At 39.9% G+C, this 26025-nt stretch overlaps 2 protein-coding genes across 2 annotated transcripts in view; one reads left to right on the top strand and one right to left on the bottom strand.

Annotated features, from left to right (window-relative positions):
* Positions 1-478: 478 nt before the first annotated feature.
* efhd1 (EF-hand domain family, member D1) lies at positions 479-25813 on the bottom strand. The gene is made up of 4 exons (XM_061925520.1): positions 25530-25813; positions 7564-7711; positions 6723-6857; positions 479-1972 (listed from the first exon to the last, which is right to left on the bottom strand). The coding sequence occupies exons 1-4, from the start codon at positions 25811-25813 to the stop codon at positions 1838-1840; spliced, it is 702 nt and encodes a 233-aa protein (XP_061781504.1). The 3' UTR covers positions 479-1837.
* nlrx1 (NLR family member X1) overlaps positions 25788-26025 on the top strand; it is a 48446-nt gene continuing 48208 nt past the window's right edge. Inside the window, exon 1 of the mRNA XM_061925515.1 lies at positions 25788-25907. Within this exon, the coding sequence (XP_061781499.1) occupies positions 25823-25907 (85 nt within the window). The 5' untranslated portion in view covers positions 25788-25822. The remainder of the gene's footprint in view (positions 25908-26025) is intronic.

Genomic DNA, 26025 nt, shown 5'->3' with positions numbered 1-26025 from the left:
TTATGTGGGCTCTGTACAGAGGATGTCGTTGTGGCTTGTGCAGCCCTTGAGACACTTGTGATTTAGGGCTATATAAATAAACATTGGATTGATTGATTGATTGATTGATTGATGTCAGTACAGCAGCACAAGGAAGTTACCTCTCTCAGATCAATGCGTCGCTAAATGTAGTTCCTTAACGTTAGCGCTTATAATAACACTATCGCTAATACTTGGCCAATATTCCGGTCACGAAATGTAAATGGAGTATTGTTGGCGCTTTATGGATGGTTATTTATCAGAAAGTAACTGAGAACCACTGGCTTTGGCCATGTTTGTATTTGAAAAGTAAAAAAAATAAAAACGTTTTTTTAAATGAATACTTTCAAAATTCATTTGGTAGACTTCCAATGGTAAATGTACCCTGGATGGGATTGACATATGTCAAGTCAAGAAATCAAATAGTACTTTAGTACAAGAATGACAGTTTCACAACATCTGTGCGTTTAGTCCTTTATTGAAATGATCTCCCCAATCTGATAGGAAGTATGATAACATATTTCAGGTGCCCAAAAATAGATCTCACTAAACATTTTAATGTTTGGCAACATATTGTAGAGGTCTCTGCTAAAACAAATATATATTTTTTTTATTACATGAAAAAATACTTTTTTCCACAACAAAATACCCAAGAGCATAAGAGATGTATGCACAGTAGGTTTTGTTATACAACATACAAACATTATTGAAAGGACGAATGAGAGACTTATAATGGATAACTAGCTTTTACAGAAGTACATTACTTGATTGCTCTTGTGCTACAGCTGATTGCGTAGGTTTAAATGTGGGGTGCACATAAAACAAACTATAAAACACATTCACAGACAACTAAGGTTGGCCTGGACAACACATTATTATTATTATCATCTTTTTAATCTGCACACAAAGAAAAATCAAACAGTATCAATGGTAAGCAAAAACTGTGATTTTAAAGAGGAATGATGAGAAGTATTGGATGAAATGCTTGTTCCCCCTCTCACTGTTTCGGGGCGGCTTAATAACGTGCCAGAAATGATTTGGTCAAAATTACATCACATCTACACCTTACTCAAATGCAGCCCTGTCTTGGGACTAGACAAATCATCATTCCGGAAGATGTCCTCACAATAATGTACAACTTAATCGCAAAATTTAACAAATTGTCACCAACAGAAAGAAATGGGGTAGTTTTATATCGGTAATAATGAATTTCAATGTTCGACTTGAGTCAAAGTCAGGAGCCAACACTGCATAAGACCTAGCTCACAATGCTTACACACAACTAATCCAGTACATTGCAATGTAATTACTGAAATATATTACTTTTCCACACAAATATACAGTTATTTGAATTACATTTAAAAAGTTAAACAACAGGACCGTACTACAACGTAACGCCTTACATACCCAATTAACAATCGGAAATGAACTGAGCAAAGGTAGGGATCTATGAAAACAAACAGTAGTCAATGAAAATACAACATGAATATAATTTCACTTGAGGGTCAAAATGCAATACTTGTACATAGTGAGATGTACAGAAAAATAGAGAAACAATAGTAGACTGGAGATATGAAATTGGACAAGTCCCAATTGTTTTCTTTCTCAAGTAGTGCATTTACCATTCAACTCTTATTTTTTTAACACGATCATAACAAATTGGACGTGAGTGTTACTTAATACAACTACCTAACAGTGTTTTAAAGTGCCAAATTCTGAGCAACATCATTTAAGAATCAAAGTACTGCAAATGTCGTTTTCATATCTGTTAAAGATAGGACATGCGTTGTCAGGATTGCCGTCTGCTTCCTGTGCCTTATCATGAGCAGAATGCCGACTGCAGCTGCTTGAAGGCGGCCTGCCTCTCTTTTTTCTCAACTTCCTGTTTCTTGCGTTCTTCTTTCTCCTCTCGAATCTCTGCTTCAAACTTGCTGCTCACAGAAAGAGCCTGCATCTGGTGTCACACAAACAATATATATCCCTTCATCGGAGCACAAAGCCAATCTTTCTGCTCCACATTGCAAAGAGAATTTAGGATGCAAAGAGAATACAGAGATTACGTCATATCAACCATTCATCTTCTGTAGCAGACCCATGGATTTGCCTTTTTTTTATGATAGATTTATAGGTTTTCTTGGCATGGATAGTTTTGGCACCCCGGGCTCAATTCAAAACCTTGGAGACAAACATTTTCACAGAAAATAAATAATGTGATTTATTCAACTACGGTATTACTGTAGCTCGTTCACATCAGATGCAGTCAGTAGTCACTTGTTCAATTTCTTTAGTTATACTAGTAGTGTTCCTCAAGGTTCCATTTAAGGTCCTCTCTTTTTATATAATTTGGGCTATTCAACTGGTGGCCCAAATCCTTAAAGGGGAACATTATCACCAGACCTATGTAAGCGTCAATATATACCTTGATGTTGCAGAAAAAAGACCATATATTTTTTTAGCCGATTTCCGAACTCTAAATGGGTGAATTTTGGCGGATTAAACGCCTTTCTATTATTCGCTCTCGGAGCGATGACGTCACGTTGTGACGTCACATCGGGAAGCAATCCGCCATTTTCTCACTTTCGTCGGTGTGTTGTCGGAGGGTGTAACAACACGAACAGGGACGGATTCAAGTTACACCAGTGGCCCAAAGATGCGAAAGTGGCAAGAAATTGGACAAAATTTGTTCAAAATACAAGGCTGTGGGGAAAGCCGACGAAATGGTCCGTCGTTTGTTCCGCACACTTTACCGACGAAAGCTATGCTACGACAGAGATGGCAAGAATGTGTGGATATCCTGCGACACTCAAAGCAGATGCTGACATCAACTCCAAAACTGGACACATCAGCTTTCAAAAAAAGAGAGCGGATGAGGGTATGTCTACAGAATATATTAACTGATGAAAACTTTATTCATTACTCGCGGTTTTACGTAAATTATTATACATAAACTGTTTACCAATAATTTAGCTTAAAAACATTTATTTTTTTCAATCATTCGAGTACATTCGGGTAGTCTTGTGTAATGCAGTATTTTGTGTCTATTTAGGTATGGTTAACCTGAGTGCTAAAATCGTGGAAAAATATATGTTCTTAGCGCGCCTGAAATGGGCTGTCTGCACTCTCAAAGTGCATGTTGTTGCCAAATGTATTTCATATGCTGTAAACCTAGTTCATAGTTGTTAGTTTCCTTTAATGCCAAACAAACACATACCAATCGTTGGTTAGAAGGCGATCGCCGAATTCGTCCTCGCTTTCTCCCGTGTCGCTGGCTGTCGTGTCGTTTTCGTCGGTTTCGCTTGCATACGGTTCAAACCGAAATGGCTCAATAGCTTCAGTTTCTTCTTCAATTTCGTTTTCGCTACCTGCCTCCACACTACAACCATCTGTTTCAATACATGCGTAATCTGTTGAATCGCTTAAGCCGCTGAAATCCGAGTCTGAATCCGAGCTAATGTCACTATACCTTGCTGTTCTTTCCGCCATGTTTGTTTGTATTGGCATCACTGTGTGACGTCACAGGAAAATGGACGGGTGTATATAACGATGGTTAAAATCAGGCACTTTGAAGCTTTTTTTAGAGATATTGCGTGATGGGTAAAATTTTGAAAAAAACTTCGAAAAAAAAAAATAAGCCACTGGGAACTGATTTTTAATGGTTGTAACCCTTCTGAAACTGTGATAATGTTCCGCTTTAAAATCTGCAGAGCGCTCCTGTAACTCTGCCAAAATACTACTATAGAGTATGTTGGTTCTCTGGAATATACAAAATAAAACTAATACTGAAAGGAAAAGTGCCGCCCCCGGTCCTTAGCTTTCTGGAACTATGGTACCCAAAACAATTTAGTTGAAAATCCCTAGTATACAAGTATGTAACTGACTACATTTCCTGTTTCAAAAAAGGCTTATTAGTTGCTGATGTTATTTTATCATTTAGAGCAGTGGTCCCCAACCACCGGGCCGCGGGCCGATTGATACCGGGCCGCACAAGAAAGAAAAAGAAAAAAAAAAAATTCAACATAAAAAACACAATATATACATTATATATCAATATAGATCAATACAGTCTGCAGGGATACACTCCGTAAGCACACATGATTGTATTTCTTTATGACAAAAACAAAAACAACATTATGTTGAAAAGTTAGCATCTAAAGTTTGTATGTTAATTCTAACGAGTAGTACATCCAAAAATCAAACAACCTTTCTCCAAATAATACCTTTGCAAATGTCTGTGCGTTAACTTGTTAAATAATTTGTCACATATTTATCAGTCTTGTTTGCTTAGTGTTTTTTTTACGACTTCAAATATTATTTATGTTATTAGTTATATAGAGTGCGTAGGGAAAGTATTCACAGCGCTTCACTTTTTCCACATTTTGTTGCGTTACAGCCTTATTCCAAAATGGAATAATTCATTTTTGTCCTCAAAATTCTACAAACAATACCCCAAAAAATTGTTTGTGTAAAAATAGTTTTATTTAAAATTTTGAAAATCTATTAAAAAAAAACATAAAACACATGTACATAAATATTCACAGCCTTTGCTCAATACTTTGTTTATGCACCTTTGGCAGCAATTACAGCCTCTATCTTTTGAAAGTTTTCCCATTCCTCTTTGCAGCACCTCTCAAGCTCCTTTAGGTCGGCTGAGAAGCGTTGGTTTTAATCCACGATGTTTCTGTACATTGCTGCATTAATTTTTCCCTCTATTCTTACTAGTCTCCCAGTTCCTGCCGCTGAAAAACAGCCCCACACCATGATGCTGCCACCGCCAATCTTCACTGTAGGGATGGTCTTGGCCCGGTGATGAGCGGTGCCTGGTTTCCTCCCATCATGACGCCTGGCATTCACGTTAAAGAGTTCAATCTTTGTCTCATCAGACCAGAGGATTTAGTTTCTCATGCTCAGAGTCTTTCAACTGCATTTTTGCAAACTTTTTTTCTGTCTGGCCACTTGACTATACCATACTGGCCTGATTGTCCTTCTGTAAGGTTCTCTCTTTACAGACGAATGTTGTAGCTCTGACAGAGTGACCGTCAGGTTCTTTGTCACCTCCCTGACTAGACTAAGATAAATGCAGCAACATACAGAGACATCTTGGATGAAAACCAATGTTTCCCATCCAACCTGATGGAGGTAAAGAGGTGCTGCAAAGAGGAATGAACGAAACTGCCCAAAGATAGATGAGCCAAGCTTGTGGCATCGTATTTAAAAAGACTTGAGGCTGTAATTGCTGCCAAAAGTGTATAAACAAAGTATTGAGCAAAGAATATGAATACTTATGTAAATGTGATTTTTTTTTTTAATATTTAATAAAATTGGTAAAAAAAAACTAAAAACTTTTCACATTGTAATTATGGATGGGGTATTGTCTGTAGAATTTTGAAAACAAAAATTAATTATTCCATTTTGGAATAAGGCGGTAACATAACAAAATGTGGATAAAGTGAAGCGTTGTGAATAATTTCTGGATGCACTGTGTTCATCTGGCTACAATGTTTTTTTTTATTTTACTTTTATTTTTCTATAGATAAGTAATATCTAGTGATGCCCCCATGGTAAAGATAGCATTTTAATGGTATGTGCATTTATAAGAAAAAAGAATAAAGGTCGTCAGAACATTCCTTGTTTATTTCAACTATTTTTCCCTAAAACATGCATTGAAGCAACAAAGTGTGCTGAATTCAATTACTCAAACTTAATCGATAGAATACTTGATTACTAAAATAATTGATACCTGCAACCCTAATCCATGGTTCTCCCTACTCCCCAAGCCCGATTTTAGGAATGCAACCAGTCTGTGGGTTCAAAAAGGTTGAGGACCACTGATCTATTCTACTCAATTAGATCCTACCTATTGTATTCCACGTTAACGGTACCACAGTTGTGCTTCGTCAGCAATAACTATTAGCACCAGGCGAAATTCCTAACTAGGGCCTATAAAATGGACACTGAAAAAAAAAGATGATCAGGACTCCAAATGCAAAAAAATCATTCAAACACCTAAAACACAATAGATGACCATTTATTCTCTGTCCTGGCAGCTAATTAGCCCAGCCATATTGAGCCTCCTATTTGCTTCAGCTCAGCTTTGTACTTGAGCTCTGCTTGTGTTTGCTTCGTTGTTTGTGTGGGAACATTTGAATTAATTTGAATTCCAACAACGTGCCCCAAATGTTATATGCCATCTAAGGCTTCGGGCACTGAGCCCAAGCCCCAGAGGAAGCAGTTTGCAATCGGTAAACCTCATCGTTTTGCTAAAAGAAGGTAGCTTTTCTACAAGCTAATATGTACTGCCTGCCATTACAATATCAATTAATCTTTGGTTCGCTCTGTACAAGGGGAGCAAAAGAATGTGTTGCAAATTTTAAAGTGTTGTGATGGCAGCACGGTCTCTTAAAAACTACTCTCCAGAACTTTGTTATTCACTCGGAAGTATGGTGTGTACAATATTAGTGTAGATTAGTATGTAAAAAATTGTTTAAAAGTGTAGTAAGTGTTTCTAAGTGTGTGTGAAAGGTTAATAATGTCATGTGGAGGGTTTAAAAAGACCTTATATGCATATAATATTATTATAAATCATAAAATAAATCCTTACTTAGAGGATATTCACCTCCCACGGGGGTCTGGAACATAACTCTTGCGATAATCGAGGGAACACTGTAATTACAGTCACTTGTCTAGCTAAGTACTAGAAAACATACCTTTGCTTCAAAGAAGTCTTTGGCTCCCATCACTCCCTCGGTGGCGACGTCAATCTCAGACAACCTGGCCAGTGCCATCAGGCCACTGTCTTCCTGCAGCTCCCCAGCTGCTGCTCTCCGGAAAATCAACAGAAACTGTGGGAAACATTAGCAATCGTTTATAGAGCCTCAAGTGTCCTATTGTTGGATGTCAGTTGTTATTCTACAAAACACACACTTTTACATGTTTGGTGATATGATTTGTGCAATCAAATCTGCAGTGTGAAGCTCTTTTTTACAAGTGAAAATGCATGAAAAGAACACCGTGTTTCTCTCGCACAAGGCTTGTTTTTAGGAGTTGACATATTATGCAAAACGACATTGTACATCTTTGAAAGCTATGAACAGTTCAGAACCTTTATGGTATGTTAGGTACATTGTCAAAGAGAGACATTCAGGGACAATCTAGAGGTCTTGACCAACTAGAAGAATCATCTGATCTCTGTGCTTGTCCGCAAGAACAAAGTCATGTTTTACAAAGGTATCCAATAATTCATTCAATCAAATGCAAATATTATACAATCTATATTTTTTAAATATGTTATCTCTGTTCATACACACCTACTAAAAACACACTGTCTTGTGTTTGTAAACCATGAACATAATTTCAGTTTGCTTTGGGAGGTTACTTCCTTCAGTCTACTCTTTTGTAGCTAAATTCATGCACCAAAGGCATTTCCTCCCCTCATCCATGTTTCAGCTCACCATTCTAATTATTAAATGACCGCTACCTTAACAGATAAGACCACTTTTAAAGCTACTGTAAGTGTAAAAACACACAAATGTGTGACTACACACCCACCTCTCGAAAGCTCAGTTTTCCATCAAAGTCCTCATCAACCTCTTTGATCATGTTCTTGAGGCCCAGGTGGGTCTGTGGGGCCCCCAGCTTCTCCATCATGAGCTTGAGCTCCATTAGGTCAATGAAGCCATCTTTACCTGTGTCATACCTATGAAGCATACCGTAAGTCAAAGTCAGTTTCACTCAGAACTTAACCTAAGTATACAAATTCACAAAGTAAGAATGCATATTAATTTAGTCCTCAGCTGACTTGAGGACCACCATGCCATTAAGAACATTATGCAACGTGGGGTCATTTCTTTCACCTGATCCCGCCTGCCCTGCGCTCACACTTGCATGTGTGCTTCGGCAAATATCAGCCACCACTTGTAGTGTATTACTGCAATTAGCTGAGCTTTTGTGGATTACATTGGGTCTCATTTCAAGTTGTTCGATACATTTGGATTGTTTTTTCTAACTGCTGATGACCATGAGGAGAATCATCAAGTGTAGTCCAACTGAAAGCTAGTAAGACAGGTCTGACATGTGGCACTGAGGTTACACATTTAAATGGAGAAAGTTATGATGGACATCACAGCATAAAGGGAAAAGTCTGTGCTAAAAGTGAAGAAGGCTCGACCAATGTGTGAGATTTATACTTTCAACTTATTAAGGACGGCTCAGTCTGACTCAGGCTCTCTCACTGTGTACCGATGTATAATGAACCACATTTTTGACGGACGTAATGATGTAATCGTAAAATATTCTTAATTGGCCATGACACACTTGTAAAAAGTGAGTAACAATATAAAAAGCACAAAAATGTTTAGAACAAACTGACATCCTTTTGTTGCTTCTTTTTTTATAATGCCAAACAAAATTGAGCCACCTGTGATTTGTAGATGGGAGGGAAGCACTCGCTGCTTATTGAAAAGAGCAATGCGTGCTTTCATGAAAGAGTCGCCAAAAGAATCTCCACTAGATTTTTCCCTCAAAAAGTGTAGCTAAAAGAGAATTTCTTGTTAAATGTAGCAAAAAAGTTGTTAAATTAGTAACACTGATCCCTTTGTTCTTTGTCCTTATTCTATGCAGACCAGGGGCTTCACGTATTTAGAGTTGTGTGGATTTCCTAATACAAATTGGCGTACGTTGAAATCCAGGTAACAGCATACGCAAGCAAAAATTGAGACATAATAAAGTGTGCGCACGCACTAATCCAAGCCCACTTCTTTTTTTACATCCCAATCAACGAGGAATTGACTGCAGATGTTTGTGTGGCTAGGCATGCCCAGACCCCACAAATGCCACACACCAGTAAAAATACCAAACCATATCGAAATTAGCCATGTGCCTGAGATCTGCACACACTGCCCAATCTGAAGTTAGTAAGAGTCAGTAGGAGGTGCTTCTTTCTCGCAAACAAAAGAGTGGGATAGTGTGTGCGAGCCTGTCAATGCTGCGGGCTCCGAGAACCGCACATATGCTGAAAAAATGAGAGTTGCTGCAATATTATGTAAAACTTTTGAAGAGGTGAGTGACTCTGATTACCCCCATATATATATATATATATATATATATATATATGTCTTAATAAGGTTATCCAAAAAATAGTGCTCGATACCGTAGTAGAGCGCAATATATGTATGTGTGGGAAAAAAATCACAAGACTATTTCATCTCTACAGGCCTGTTTCATGAGGGGGGGTACCCTCAATCGTCAGGAGATTTTAATGGGAGCATTCGCATACCATGGTTTATATAGGGCACAGAGTGGGTGGGTACAGGCTGGCCTAGGGGCGTGGTGATTGGCTCATGTGTTACCTAGGAGGTGTTTCCGTCTATGGCGGCGTGTTGTTACAATTTCGCTGCGCTTGTTGAGGGATGACAGGTCTGGACGGTAAATAATAAACAGCTTCTCTTTCAAGCATAGGTTGCATCTTTTATTACCACTATTGTAAGGTGTGCTGGATGCAAGAATTTGCCATGTTATTGAATATTCAACATTATTGTCTTTGAGGTCCCAAATGTGTTTGCTGAGTTCTGTGGTATTTCGCAGGTTTTTGTTCCTGAAAGAAGCCTTGTGATTGTTCCATCTGGTTTTGAATTCACCCTCGGTTAATCCTACATATGTGTCGGATGTGTTAATGTCCTTGCGTATTACCTTAGATTGGTAGACAACTGATGTTTGTAAGCACCCCCCGTTGAGGGGGCAATCAGGTTTCTTTCGACAGTTACATGCTTTGTTGGTTTTGGAGTCGCTCTGACTGGGGGTCGACGGCTCATTTGCAATTGTTTTGTTGTGGTTTGAGATGATTTGTCGTATATTGTTCATGCAGCTGTAGCTCAATTTAATGTTGTTCTTGTTGAATACTTTTCTTAGGTTGTTGTCTTTGGGAAAGTGTTTGTCAATCAGATTGAGGAATTTGTGTCCAATGTTCGTTGAGACGTTTTTGCTGTATGGGGGGTTGTACCAGATGATGTCGTTTCGTTTTCTGTTCTTTTTTGGCTGGTTTCCTGGCGTGGGTTCATAGGTGAGGGTGAAATTGTATCCGCTTTCATCAAGGGCTTTTTGGTACGGGGGGGTTGCTTGGTCAAATTCAGCTTTGCTAGATGACAGCATCGATAGCCTTTTATTGATTCCGGTAGGTATTCTTTTCGTGGTGGTGGGTGGGTGGTTGCTGTCATGGTGCACGTATTGGAGTGTTGTGTTGGGTTTCGTGAATGGTTGGTAGCTGTTATTTCTCAGGTTGAAAGTGACGTCAAGGAAGTTGATGGTTTGCTTGTTGGCTTCAATCGTGATCCGTAGGCCGTTCTCTTTGAAAATTTGGCATATGCGCTTCTTGGTATTCTCGCTGCTCCTTGGCGAGGCGCGACACACTGCCAGTCCGTCATCACGGTAAATACCAAGGTTCAGATTGAGGCTAGCGAGCTGGGAGAGGAGGAAACTCCCAACGAGTTCACACGTTTCTGCTCCGTCAAAACTTCCCATAGTGACGTCAAATGTTGCATTGTTCTTTTTTTGCCATGGTGTACTGTTGTGGATGAGAATGGAGTTTTTTGCGTGGATGATGATGTTTCTTTCGTTGCCTGTGATTGAGTCGTAGTCTGAGGCGAAGTCTAGTGCTTGAGTCAGTAGGTCCACGAAAAGAATACCTACCGGAATCAATAAAAGGCTATCGATGCTGTCATCTAGCAAAGCTGAATTTGACCAAGCAACCCCCCCGTACCAAAAAGCCCTTGATGAAAGCGGATACAATTCCACCCTCACCTATGAACCCACGCCAGGAAACCAGCCAAAAAAGAACAGAAAACGAAACGACATCATCTGGTACAACCCCCCATACAGCAAAAACGTCTCAACGAACATTGGACACAAATTCCTCAATCTGATTGACAAACACTTTCCCAAAGACAACAACCTAAGAAAAGTATTCAACAAGAACAACATTAAATTGAGCTACAGCTGCATGAACAATATACGACAAATCATCTCAAACCACAACAAAACAATTGCAAATGAGCCGTCGACCCCCAGTCAGAGCGACTCCAAAACCAACAAAGCATGTAACTGTCGAAAGAAACCTGATTGCCCCCTCAACGGGGGGTGCTTACAAACATCAGTTGTCTACCAATCTAAGGTAATACGCAAGGACATTAACACATCCGACACATATGTAGGATTAACCGAGGGTGAATTCAAAACCAGATGGAACAATCACAAGGCTTCTTTCAGGAACAAAAACCTGCGAAATACCACAGAACTCAGCAAACACATTTGGGACCTCAAAGACAATAATGTTGAATATTCAATAACATGGCAAATTCTTGCATCCAGCACACCTTACAATAGTGGTAATAAAAGATGCAACCTATGCTTGAAAGAGAAGCTGTTTATTATTTACCGTCCAGACCTGTCATCCCTCAACAAGCGCAGCGAAATTGTAACAACATGCCGCCATAGACGGAAACACCTCCTAGGTAACACATGAGCCAATCACCACGCCCCTAGGCCAGCCTGTACCCACCCACTCTGTGCCCTATATAAACCATGGTATGCGAATGCTCCCATTAAAATCTCCTGACGATTGAGGGTACCCCCCCTCATGAAACAGGCCTGTAGAGATGAAATAGTCTTGTGATTTTTTTCCCACACATACATATATATATATATATATATATATATATATATATATATATATATATATATATATATATATATATAAAACACAAAAACCTTTCTTCCACTCATGCTTAATGGTTGTGTGAAACTATTTATTGGACCTATTTTATTGGCAAACAACTGTGTTTACTCTTTTTGAATCAAAATGACAAAAGAAAGTACCCAAATGACCCTGATCAAAAGTTTACATACCCCAGTGACTTTGATCTGATAACATGCACAAAAGTTGACACAAACAGGTTTGAAAAGCTAATCAAGGTTTGTTTGTTATTAATGTGTGTGTATAAAAGGTCAGTGAGTTTCTGGGCTTCTGACAGACCATTGCATCTTTCATCCGGTGCTGCACAGATGTTCCTGGATTCTGTGTCATGGGGAAGGCAAAATAATTGTCAAAGGAGCTGTGAGAAAAGGTAATTGAACTGCATAAAACAGGAAAGGGGTATAAAAAGATATCCAAGGAATTGAGAATGTCAATCAGCAGTGTTCAAATGCTGATTAAGAAGTGGAAAATGAGGGATTCAGGTAGACCAGCAAAGATTTCAGCCACAACTGCCAGGAAAATTGTTCGAGATCTAAAGAAATGGTGTGGCTGTTTCAAGATGCACAATAAATAGGGACTTGAAGTGAAGTGAAGTGAATTATATTTATATAGCGCTTTTCTCTAGTGACTCAAAGCGCTTTACATAGTGAAACCCAATATCTAAGTTACATTTAAACCAGTGTGGGTGGCACTGGGAGCAGGTGGGTAAAGTGTCTTGCCCAAGGACACAACAGTAGTGACTCGGATGGCAGAAGCAGGGATCGAACCTGCAACCTTCAAGTTGCTGGCACAGCCACTCTACCAACCGAGCTATACCGCTCGGTATAAATTGAAGAAAAATGGGCTGCATGGTCGAGTCGCCAGAAGAAAGCCATCACTCCAAATTACTTTGTTCCAGAAGTTTTGAGGCTTGTCTCTGTGCTGTTTGGCGTAATGTAAGCGGGATATGTTCTGACATTTGCACAGAAATGGCTTTCTTCTGGCGACTAGACCATGCAGCCCATTTTTCTTCAAGTGCCTCTTTATTGTGCATCTTGAAACAGCCACAACACAATTTTTCAGAGAGTCCTGTATTTCAGCTGAAGTTATTTATGGATTTTTCTTTGCATCTCGAACAATTTTCCTGGCTGTTGTGGCTGAAATCTTTGCTGGTCTACCTGAATCCCTCATTTTCCACTTCTTAATCAGCGTTTGAACACTGCTGATTGGCATTGTCAATTCCTTGGATAGCTTTTTATACCCCTTTCCTATTTTATGCAGTTCAATTACCTTTTCTCGCAGATCCTTTGACAATTCTTTTGCCTTCCCCATGACTCAGAATCCAGGAACATCTGTGCAGCACTGGATGAAAGATGCAATGGTCTGTCAGAAGCCCAGAAACTCACTGACCTTTTATACACACACATTAATAACAAACAAACATGTCACAGGTGAGGATTGGAACCTTGATTAGCCAATCAAACCTGTTTGTGTCAACTTTTGTGCACGTTATCAGATCAAAGTCACTGTGGTATTTTGATCAGGGTCATTTGGGTACTTTCTTTTATCATTTTGATTTAAAAAGAGTAAACACAGTTGTTTGCCAATAAATAGCTTCACACAACCATTAAGCATGAGTGGAAGAAAGGTTTTTGTGTTATCATTCATATTCTCTGAAGAATGGCCAAGAAAACATAAATTTTCCCAGGGTATGTAAACTTATGAGCACAACTGTAATATATATATATATATATATATATATATATATATATATATATATATATAGGGGCTTCACGGTGGCAGAGGGGTTAGTGCATCTGCCTCACAATACGAAGGTCCTGAGTAGTCTTGGGTTCAATCCCGGGCTCGGGATCTTTCTGTGTGGAGTTTGCATGTCCTCCCCGTGACTGCGTGGGTTCCCTCCGGGTACTCCGGCTTCCTCCCACCTCCAAAGACATGCACCTGGGGATAAGTTGATTGGCAACACTAAATTGGCCCTAGTGTGTGGATGTGAGTGTGAATGTTGTCTGTCTATCTGTGTTGGCCCTGCGATGAGGTGGCGACTTGTCCAGGGTGTACCCCGCCTTCCGCCCGATTGTAGCTGAGATAGGCTCCAGCGCCCCCCGCGACCCCAAAGGGAATAAGCGGTAGAAAATGGATGGATGATATATATATATATATATATATATATATATATATATATATATATATATATATATATATATATATATACACACACACACACACACACACACACACACACATATATATATATATATATATATATATATATCTACTGTATATACATATCTATATACAGTGTTAAAGTTAAAGTACCAATGATTGTCACACACACACTAGGTGTGGCGAAATTACTCTCTGCATTTGACCCATCACCCTTGATCACCCCCTGGGAGGTGAGGGGAGCAGTGAGCTGCAGCGGTGGCCGCGCCCGGGAATCATTTTTGGTGATTTAACTCCCACTCCAACCCTTGATGCTGAGTGCCAAGCAGGGAGGTAATGGGTCCCATTTTTATAGTCTTTGGTATGACTCGGCCGGGATTTGAACTCACAACCTACCGATCTCAGGGCGGACACTCTAACCACTAGGCCACTGAGTAGGTGTTGGCTTTAACGCCCTTTTTTTTTTTTTACTTTTTACGCATTGAAATCATACCCTTTTGGGGTGCATATGCATATATATATATATATATATATATATATATATATATATATATATATATATATATATATTTATTTATATTAAGGGTGTAACGGTACACAAAAATGTCGGTTCGGTACGTTCCTCGAATTAGAGGTCACGGTTTGGTTCAGTTTCGGTACAGTAAGAAAACAACAAAATATACATTTTTTGGTTATTTACCAAATTTGTAAACACTGGCATAACATACATCTACACACAGGGTCCATTGCCAGGGTTAATGTGGTCAACATATATAAAATAAAAACTAAATAAGATAAGGCTCAGAATGGTTTCTTAACAAAACCTTTCAACATATAAAGTGCTTTTTTTGATTGATTGAGACTTTTATTAGTAGATTGCACAGTACAGTACTAGAGATGCGCGGTTTGCGGGCACAACCGCAGAGTCTGTGGATTATCCGCGGATCGGGCGGATGAAATTAAAAAAAATTAGATTTCATCCGCGGGTCGGGTCGGGTCGGGTCGGGTCGGGCGGTTGAAATTAAAAAAAATTAGATTTTAAATAGATTCAGGCGGGTGGCAGTTAAACCAATTCGGAAATATATATACATAGTTAAATGTTGTTACCCACATACGAAAAACGAGCAGGCACCTGCTGCATATGCCACAACAGAAGAAAAAAAAAGAAAAGAGATGGACACTTTTACGGAGCGGAGAAGGGACGCCTCGCCGGGGTCCGGGACCGAGGCCCCTTCCCCCGAGAGGGCCCCACTGGGAGCCGTAGCTGAGGCGATCCGCGAGAAGGGCCCGACGCAAGTCCAGGGTCACCACCGCGCCCACCGCACCGACACCCCGCCTTGTCCGCCTTCGCCGTGGCCGGCGTCACGCGCAGCAGGTAAGCAGCTTACCTGCCTGCCACCCCCGTGGCCGGGGGCTCGTAACAGGGGTCACTCCGCGCGCTCCGCCCGCGCAGCTTACCTGCCCGCCACCCCTGTTGCCGGGGGCGCGTAACAGGGGTCACTCCGCGCGCAGTGCGCTCACGAAAGGGGTGGGGCTCACCCTGGTTGATATAGACAGCAGGACGGTGGCCATGGAAGTCGGAACCCGCTAAGGAGTGTGTAACAACCCACCTGCCGAATCAACTAGCCCTGAAAATGGATGGCGCTGGAGCATCGGGCCCATACCCGGCCGTCGCCGGCAGCGAGACGCGCTTGGAGGTGCGCTCAGCGCGGCTCCCATATGATTGCGCACTGGTGTGCGTCTGGGTCGTGACAGCGTGGCACGCGAATGTCTGTGCTGCATTGGATCAGTCTCTTTTCTTTAACAGGCAAAAGCTTTTTAACCTCACTAATGCCTTGCATCGTCTATATTAGATATATAACAACGGGCGGGTGCGGGCGGGTGCGGGCGGGTGCGGGCGGGTGCGGTTCTGATCAAATGTTACATCGGGTGGATGGCGGATGGTTGACGACTTTCTGATGCGGTTGCGGATGAAATAATTGCCTATCCGCGCATCTCTATACAGTACATATTCCGTACAATTAAAGTAAATGGTAACGCCCCAATAAGTTTTTCAACTTGTTTAAGTCGGGATCCACGTTAATCAACATTAAACTGCCTCAAGTTGTTGCTCAGATTAAATAAAATGACAAAACTTTTCTTCTACATATAAAAAGTGCAACATTAAACAATTTCAAGTCAACTCAGCCTCAGATTAACTTTTCTTCCCCCCCCCCCCCCCCCCCCCAGCCTGGCTAACTTGGCAGTAAGAGGATATATGGGCTCATTGTTCTTCCACCATAGAAGTGGGTCAAAATCTAGTTTTTAATGCAATATGGACTTATATCTGCTGCTATAAAAACATTTGTTATTGCTTTAGCCCTGCCTGACTCGCCGAGGAGAGGCTGCTTGAATGCGCTGGTGACGCTTCAAATGGGTTAGCATGTGTTATGAGAGTAGCGTATGTGTGTGTGTGGTCCTTTAATATGTGACAGCATGTGAGGTGAGTGTGTGGGCGAGCGAGGTGAGGGAGCGGTAGCGAGTGCGGGGAGTGGCTAGTGTTTTGTTGGATTGGCTGTGTGCAAGACCTCAATAAAGCCACGATTTGCAACTAATCGCCGGACTCGTCATTTACCCTGGAGTTCGGAGCTGTGTAGGGTGAAGGGTGTTGCCCCCGAGAATACATCGGCCCTGGAGGAGTGTCTCCCCTGCGCTCCTTGACTACGGTCTGGGAGCCGGAAGCAGGAAAGGTGCAACACATGTTTGACGTGTTGTCAGAAGCAGCTGCTGAACAATGTCGGCAAACCTCCGTCCTCCATTGTTGTATCGCGCAGCCAAAGTGTTCCCAAACGGGAGATCTTAACGAGGCAGGAGGAGGGTCTTCCAGCTCTGGCTTTTACATGTTGTCCTAGCCCGGTCGCTGCTAGCATATATATACATATACATATACATATATATCTATATATACACATATCCCAAACGGGAGATCTTAACGAGGCAGGAGGAGGGTCTTCCAGCTCTGGCTTTTACATGTTGTCCTAGCCCGGTCGCTGCTAGCATATATATACATATACATATACATATACATCTATATATACACATATTTATGTAGTAAGTTGTGTAACTTACAACAAAATGTGTTCATATAATAGCCTGCCCACAGGCAAATTGGTTTAATTAAAAAAAAAATTTAATATTTGGTTTACAATCTTTTAAATTTAAACATACCAGCACATCAAAGAGGATACAAAAGACTGAATCTTGTTTGAGTAGTCCATTTATCATTCCAACACAGGAGAGCTATTTGCAGTAGCGGCCATACGTGACACAATGTCAGGCCATTCCTCCACAGTCTACGGTGCCATTTGTGTTGCAACCACCGGCAGCTGCTGTCCGCCCGACAGGCCTGCAAACTGTGCTGAAGTCACAGGAACACATTGTGACAGCAATGGGTGGCAAAATTATCGTTGAGATAAATTAATAGACACCCTCACTAATATCATTATGAATATGAAGCATTAAATGCATTGGTGAAAACATTTATTTTGTGTCCTTGACTTCATCTTTTTACATTGTTAAAAATAAAATGTTGGAAAAGGCAGAACGGCCACCTGTGTGTGTCGCCAAAGTATCCAAAGCTTGTAGAAATGTGCGTACGCCAGCAATGAAGTTAGCTTGAGGCACCGTACATTTCCACATCCAATTCACTTTTGATAGATCTATACTTTGTGCGTATGCCAGGTTTTGTGCGTACGCATGTTTATTATTCCCATATGCAATTTGATCTGCACCAGTCTGAAAGTGCAAAAATGCGTAGCAACTATACAAAAAGATGAATTAATGAAATTTTTTATTTTAATGTATTGTTGTACAGCTAGGTAAAAGTAATCAAATATCAGACTAAAAGATTGATGTTTTTGCTATTTTTACTGTGATCAAAATGTGACCTGAACAGTATGTAAGGGTTTAAATAACAAGAAAAATGAAATGACTGACAGTTTTGAAATTGAAATTGAAATTGAAACTTTTATTAGTAGATTGCACAGTACAGTACATATTCTTCAAAAGTTGCAGATTGTGGACAGAGCACTGCATTTTTCATTATAAATATGGGCACCATGTCTTTGGAAATGTGCAGTGTGACAGACTCCTTGTGTTCCACTGGTCTTAATTGTTATGTGCAACACAATGTGAAAATTATTCCACTAATGTTTTTTGCTTATAATATTAATATTAATAATAATAATAATAATAATAATAATAATAAATACAATTAATGGATTAGATTTATATAGGGCTTTTCTAGACACTCAAAGTGCTTTACAGAGAGAAACTGAAAACCCTTCATTCATTCGCTCCACATTCACACGTTGATGATAGTAAGCTACATTTGTAGCCACATTTGCATTACACGTTCCTTTTTTTTATTTCAAAATTGCACTGGCCAAAGTTTTTCATGAAGAAGAGAAAAATTAAGTATATTTATATTTTGTAATGGATTTGTGAGACTGTTTAAGTGTAGATTGAATGAAATTGTGATTAATCCATTTAGAACGGTATGAATCGAAAATTACCCGATTTGGGAAATTGGCATGTAATGGTAGGTGAAACACAACATAACTAATTTAAATTTATTTTGTATTGTTCCTTGATGAGATGAGTGGCTGAAATGTGAGAGGTGTGAGATACTGTATCTTTAGAAACATTTAACAGCTGTTTGTGCAATGTGTACTGATAAGACAAATCAGTTGACCTTTGAAAGACTTATCTGCAGCCACCAGGAGAAATAAGCCATTGTTTTATTCTTGTCATTGAAAAGGTCCATGAGGGTATTACTTATAAAATTGTCAATGGGAAAGAATTACCATGACATTCTATCGTCCCATGACTCAAAGGCTTAAAGTCAGGCCATGGGTGCAAATACACCATAAATTGTATTTGACAACAGCTGTTTGTATTAATACATCACAATTTTTGTAACCATTATACAACATACAGTTCCAGGTTGAAGAGCAAATAACCAAAGCTTAATTGATTAGAAGCAGTGCTTTTTCTTGGAAAAGCATGTATAAAATGAAACACAACAACACTTCCTTGGCTCATTATTCAAAGGATAGAGGCCCACAACCCATTGTATTCATTCCCTTGCAGCCACCCACCAATGACCAGGCAAGACACTGGTTTCCAGGGGGAAAGGGGAATGCCCATTACTCGAGAGAGTTCATTTAAGAACTATGCATAATTCTAAAGAATGCCAGGCTAATAGGTTTGATTCTTTTTTATTTTTTTAATAACTGCACAACATATTGCAAGAGTATTTCGCAATCTTCTTAGTGTTGTTTTTAAATGTTTAAATGGTATATGTTAGAGGGTGTGGGAATTTAGCCTTTCGATGTTTTAGCTTGTAAAATAGTTTGGCTATGTTCTTTGACAAATACAAACGATACAAATCATATAAACTCAAAATTAATTAAAAGGAAAATCAAAGCAGACAAAAACATATTACATTATAATCAGTGACAAACGATTGCATCTTCTGATTATGACAAAACATTTGAATTGTAATGCAGTCCAACAAATGATGCCATTTTGTCAACAAAAGGCAATTGCAACATATTTCTTGTTTAATATAATTGCAGAAGCTGAGTAACTTATTCAGAGAATGTCATACAGCATTGTAACAATTCAGTTCTGTGGATTCAGCCTGGAGTAATTGAATACCTTCCAAGTTTTGGAACTAGGTTGTATGCAGTGGGAAAACTGCCTAGTTTATAAGAGTCTGCACTATTGATCAACCATAGATGAAAGGGCAATTCAGTGAAAACGAAACAAACAATAAGACCAGTCTTCTAAAGGGCGTTTAAAGCAATGGGGGAAGTGAAATGCAAGCTGATCTGTCCAATGCTGTCACAGGCCCTTGAGACACTTGAGTCACACAGTTTGGTGAGAGGGTAGGTGGTTAGTTACAAAGATTACCTGCAACAATTGTGACTTTAGGGGTCTTAATTGAGCCATAGTTATTGCTGGGTTGCAATCACGTGACCTAGAGGCACTTCTGGGTTTTAGGCGATGGTCGAGAATCCAATTAAGCTACCGTTTATTTACCTGCATCAGTGCAAATTTGGGCGTCATTTTAAAAGTTTTAGAGGCAAATATATAAGCGATAATGAGATTTTTTTTTTTTTTTCATTGGGATGTTGTAGATTTAGACACTCTTAAAAAAATTTGTTATTGAAAGATTTAAACCATTTATCATCACCAAGATGTCACTTCATTTGACACAAGAAAATATTGGAGGCACATCATGTCTTTACATCTGGAGTTGTTCTCAAATCAAGCATTGATCCATGAAAAATGCTGTTGGACTTATTCATGCATCGGTAAGTACCATATTTGATTAACATAACGAGTGCTGTGGTGCTGTGACCGTGACGCTAATGAGAAAAAGGATACATTAGTTTGCAGTTGATTTCCTGCTACAAATTTCAGTCTCATCTACAATTAATGTCTGCAGTTGTTTTTATAGCATGAAGTTCATATTTTGTGTCATTATGTTGCTATAAATGTGCCTGTTGTTCAGCAATGCTTCCTCGCGATATCAAGATTAAGTATGCTGTTGAGCCTACGAGAGATGTATTTCCTAGTTTTCTCATACCATTAAGGATATTTTCTTGATGCTAACAAATATCACCAAACACGCTATAATGTGGTCATTTGTGTCGAATAAAGCACTTAGCTTTCAGTTAAAAATCGACAACAAAAATACAGTGGATTGGACCAACAATCACAATATTTATTACTAGGACTCAACATGACGTTTAATTGCACAACCAGGTCTTCATAGTTATATGTAGGCATAGCAACCACAAAATAATACAAACTAATGTGACTTACTGTCCTTTCTATTATGTTCAAAAACACTACTAATATAGTAGAAAATTAACTTGATTGCATCACAGAAATTTTTTCAAACAAATCAAATGTTCAAACAAACACGAGCATGGTCCGATTGTATTCCACAAGACTTAGACTTCCTTTTTATTGTCATTCAAATTTGAACTTTACAGTACAGATAAGAACGAAATTTTGTATGGTAGTGCAGAATGAAAAAGCAATAAGGTGTATATATAAACAAATAAATAGGTTACTGTAGAGATAAATATATTGCACTTTTTAATATGCATCCACGTTTATGGATGTATGTTATATTGTCTTTTTTATTCCAGTGAGGGGCAGCACGGTGGAAGAGGGGTTAGTGCATCTGCCTCACAATACGAAGGTCCTGAGTAGTCTTGGGTTCAATCCCGGGCTCAGGATCTTTCTGTGTGGAGTTTGCATGTTCTCCCCGTGACTGCGTGTGTTCCCTCCGGGTACTCCGGCTTCCTCCCACCTCCAAAGACATGCACCTGGGGATAGGTTGATTGGCAACACTAAAAATTGGCCATAGTGTGTGAATGTGAGTGTGAATGTTGTCTGTCTATCTGTGTTGGCCCTGCGATGAGGTGGCGACTTGTCCAGGGTGTACCCCGCCTTCCGCCCGATTGTAGCTGATATAAGCTCCAGCGCCCCCCGCGACCCCAAAAGGGAATAAGCGGTAGAAAATGGATGGATGGATATTCCAGTGAGTTAATCCATTTTGGGGGGAGTTGAGGGGATAATTATGATGCGTTCAAGAGTCTTACAGATGATGAAGATGATGAAAGTGATATTTTTAAGCTGGTTGAACATCATGTGAATTAAGCCGTGAAGAAGAACAACAGACGTAATGTCATGGCAACCTAGGAATTGGAATATTTAGTTTTTTTATATAGAGTTGGAACTTTGATTGATTGGTTGAAACTTGTATTAGTAGATTGCACAGTACAGTACATATTCCATACAATTGACCACTAAATGGTAACACCTGGATAAGTTTTTCAACTCAAAGTTGTACTTTATCTGCAACTTTGAAATTGATAAAGTACAAGCTTGAATCTTCTGTCTTGAATAAATTACTTATGTAAATAAAAATGCAGCAAGGAGATTACAGTTTTAATGGGTGGATACACTGTATTATGGGCACCACATTTTTAGCTATGTGCAGGGTGACTGCTTTAGTAATCGTTTTATTTCTTATCACACATTGTGATAAGAAAATTATTGTGTAAATTCCACAATAAATCTGATTTTTAGTGGGAGTTTGTTGTTTATTGTCACGGTCTTGTTCGCCACGTAAAGTGTTGCATTTCTCGCACTCGGCTTAACGCTTCTCTATCAGATGGTGGAAAAAGTTTGTTGTGCTGCTGTCTTTTTTAAACAAACTTTGCAGTGTGCAGTCACATCTGTTGCTGCAAATCTAAACCACTGACAACTAGGACTGGGCGATATATCGAATATACTCAATATATCGAATATACTCGATATATCGCGGGTTTGTCTCTGTGCGATATAGAAAATGACTATATCGTGATATTCGAGTATACGTTCTCACGCAGTTGCTTTTAGCTGCGGCCATTACACTACAGGCTCTTCTCACTCTTTGTTGTCTCTCCTTCTCACAGAGACATAAAACAAGCGCACCTTCTTACATAAGTCACATACGTATACGCCCTCGTGGAGCAGAGAGGTAACGGCATGGGTAACGTTAGCTGTGGTGCGAGTGGTAATACGAGAGAAAGAAGGTGCGAATCTGGTAACAAATGAAGGAAGAATTAATTCCCAAGAAAAACAGCAGGGGGTCCATCGTCTGGCGGTGGTTTAGCTTCAAGCGGGAATATGTCGAACAGACAACCGTAGTTTGTCAAGTGTGGGGCAAAAGTAGCAGCACTGCTAATGTGTAGCATCATTTGAAAAGTCACCCGCTAGAGAATAAAGAGTGCCTGAAACTCCGCATGTCAACATTTCCGTTCGGTGCCACACCAACAAAATGCCGAGGCAACCATTTTCAGATCAACACCGTATGAAAAAAATAGTCAACAACAGAAGGAGATAACGTCCGCAGAAACCTACCACATAGCGAAGGACATACACTACTTGATTTCCTATTATGCAGCTCATTTTTATTTGACAGTTATTGAAATATCTTGTGTGAAATCATGCACAAAAGTGCACTTTATTTGTTTTAAACTATTGTAGTGGCGTTCTGTACAAAAAGTGCACTTTAATTTAGTGTTGTTTTGATATGTCATCTTAGAGACATCATGCACAAAAGTGATAGCTTGTTTTAAAATGTCTCTGACAATCTTGCATTTTCTGTTTTGAAATGACATGAATGTTTGAGCCACTGCTTAATAACTGTTTAATAAATACAGTTTTGGTCAATTGACTTACCGTATTTTCCACACTATAAGGAGCACCGGATTATAAGGCGCACCTTCAATGAATGGTTTATTTTAAAACGTTGTTCATATATAAGGCGCTCCGCATTATAAGGCGCATAGAATAGACGCTACAGTAGAGGCTGGGGTTACGTTATGCATCCATTAGATGGAGCTGCGCTAAAGGGAATGTCAACAAAACAAATAGTGATTGTACTGACACTTCTACTTGCTGCTCTCTGTTCAACAACCCACTGTTCGAGTTTGTCCTCCAAGTGTAGCCATCTCGCTTTGTTCCCTCGGAAACTCTGTTTAGTCTTCTTTACTTGGCGCAGGTCATCATGTTGCTTCCTCCACTTCCGCATCATTGATTCGTTAATGTTAAATTCTCTCGCTTCTGCTCTATTCCCGTGTTCTACTGCGTAACTGATCGCCTTTAGTTTAAACTCTGCGTCTCTTAATAGGAGCTATTTTTGGGTCTTTACATAAAATTTAGGTTTCGCAATAACGGGACTTAATTTTCCCTTCTTCTACGGTAAGCAGCCGCCGACTTCATTTTACCCCGTAGAAGAAGAAGCGCTTCTTCTTCTACGGTAAGCAGCCGTAGAAGGGGGAAAATTAAGTCGACGTAGTTACCGTAGTTGCGAGACCTGTTGTGGCTCAATATTGGTCCATATATGAAACATGAAATGTGGGCTAATACTTTACAAGTACTGTAATATGATTGTTCATGGTTTTCAGTCAGTACAGATTTGTGTTCCATCGCATTGTGTTGTGCATTACACACTCAAAAGCTGCTGACACAGAAGCTAGCTTACGACTAATACCGTAGCATGCTGTCGCAAGGCGATGTGTTACCACGCTAGAAAAACAGTACCTCCGTGTTTGCTCTTATAATAATGTCACTACAGCTTGGTTATTATTCAAGTTACGGAACGTAAATTAATTATTGTTGGCAGGTTTTGGATGCATTTTTTTGAGTGAATTAGAGGCAGAATGGATTGCTCCTTTTAGCAGCATTGCTTGCCACCTAGAATGAGCTGATTATTACAAATAAGAATGGACAAAAAAAACCATGTGTTCTTGTCTCTAATAAGGGGTTGTGAACGACAGAAAGATTCCAAAAACAAGTGCAGTTCCCCTTTAAACCACAAAGGATGTGAAGGACAAAACGGAAGTGACAACGGAGCAAGTTTGCCGACAATTTTACAGTCACACTGATTGTACTGAATCAATTTCAGGTGAGAAGCTCTGTCATTCGGTAGGAGCTCAAAGTAAAGCCGCTGCTCCTCCACAGAGAGGAGCCAGATGAGGTGGTTCGGGCATCTGGCCAGGATGCCACCCGAACGCCTCCCGAGGGAGGTGTTTCGGGCACGTCCGACCGGTAGGAGGCCACGGGGAAGACCCAAGACACGTTGGGAAGATTATCTCTCCCGGCAGGCCTGGGAATGCCTGGGGATCCCCCGGGAGGAGCTGGACGAAGTGGCTGGGGAGAGGGAAATCTGGGCTTCCCCGCTTAGGCTGCTGCCCCCGCGACCCGACCTCGAATAAGCGGAAGAAGATGGATGAATGGATGAATCGTTTCGTGTCTTATCATTCTAGAAAATAATATTGCCCCTGAATCGTATTGGCAACCTCAAATTCTGTATTGATTCGTTGTTAAAACGAATCGTTACAAACCTAAATTATATATTGTTTACTAATTTGGGAAATCTGTTAGAGCCTTACTTTTATTTACTCATTTTGTACTTTATGTTGCTCTAAAACTGCTTAAATTAAAATGAAAAGAGAGAATATTAGAAGTTGATACAATTACTTTTTTTGCATTTTATTCTGAATAATCCTGATCCACACATTAACAGCAAAAATCATAAAATAATTTATTGATTTTAAATTATGAATAATCTTGATCCACACATTAACAGCAAAAATCATAAAATCCTATAATGATTTTGAAAAATGTCCAAGTAAGGTATCAATATCGGACATAGACCTGATTTGGTGTCGGTTACATACCTAAATGTCTAGTACTGTACAGTATTGGCCACCTCTGGTGACTACAGTAGTGTGCGACACAGTAGCGTGTGTTCAAACAGGAAGAGAAGGCTTTTTCAGTTAGGCAGGAATATACTTATCTACGTGGTTTTATTATTTTCCCCCAAAAAGTAGTTTCACCAACAACCTCCACGTCGGCAATTCCATCTGATTAATTCAATTAATCTTAATTAATTTTAATCTCTCAACGAGTTTTCGATTTGCACAAGATACGGTCGCAATCCGCCCAACAGGCCGACACGAACATGACTGGCTGTAAAGGGTGTCCATCTTACCGTTTAAACATCACCTCCATGTCCTTTATTTGCTTCCGGGAGAACTCCTTAAATTCCGTGTAAGGGTTGAAAACGCGACTCGTCCGAAGTGGAGCATTGCCGTCGTTGATGTCAAGCCTTCGGTTGAGTTTGGCGGATAGCTCGGAGGAGGTGTCGCCACAGGCTGCTGCAGACTCCGGGACATCGGCTGTGGCGAGGTTCTCCTCGAGGCCTGGCTTCGTCTCGGCCTCCTCCGAAGCGACCAGCCGTGACTGTAGCTTCTTAGCAAGCTCTTCGGACGCCATACTGTTCAAATGATGTTTGCTCACGATGGCTGTCAAGAGTGCCAGTACAGCCTCTTGTCAAACCGCGTCTGCAGGACACACTACTTCCGCTCAGGTGATTATTCAAAATAAAAGTTGGTGTGCATACTACTTCCCCGTGTATATATATATATATATATATATATATATATATATATATATATATATTTATATATATATATATATATATATAT

Source organism: Nerophis lumbriciformis, linkage group LG30, assembly GCF_033978685.3.
Source record: "Nerophis lumbriciformis linkage group LG30, RoL_Nlum_v2.1, whole genome shotgun sequence".
Taxonomy (NCBI): Eukaryota; Metazoa; Chordata; class Actinopteri; order Syngnathiformes; family Syngnathidae; genus Nerophis; species Nerophis lumbriciformis.
The sequence above is the reverse complement of the archived record's forward strand: the minus strand, read 5'-3'. Positions and strand labels throughout refer to the sequence as shown.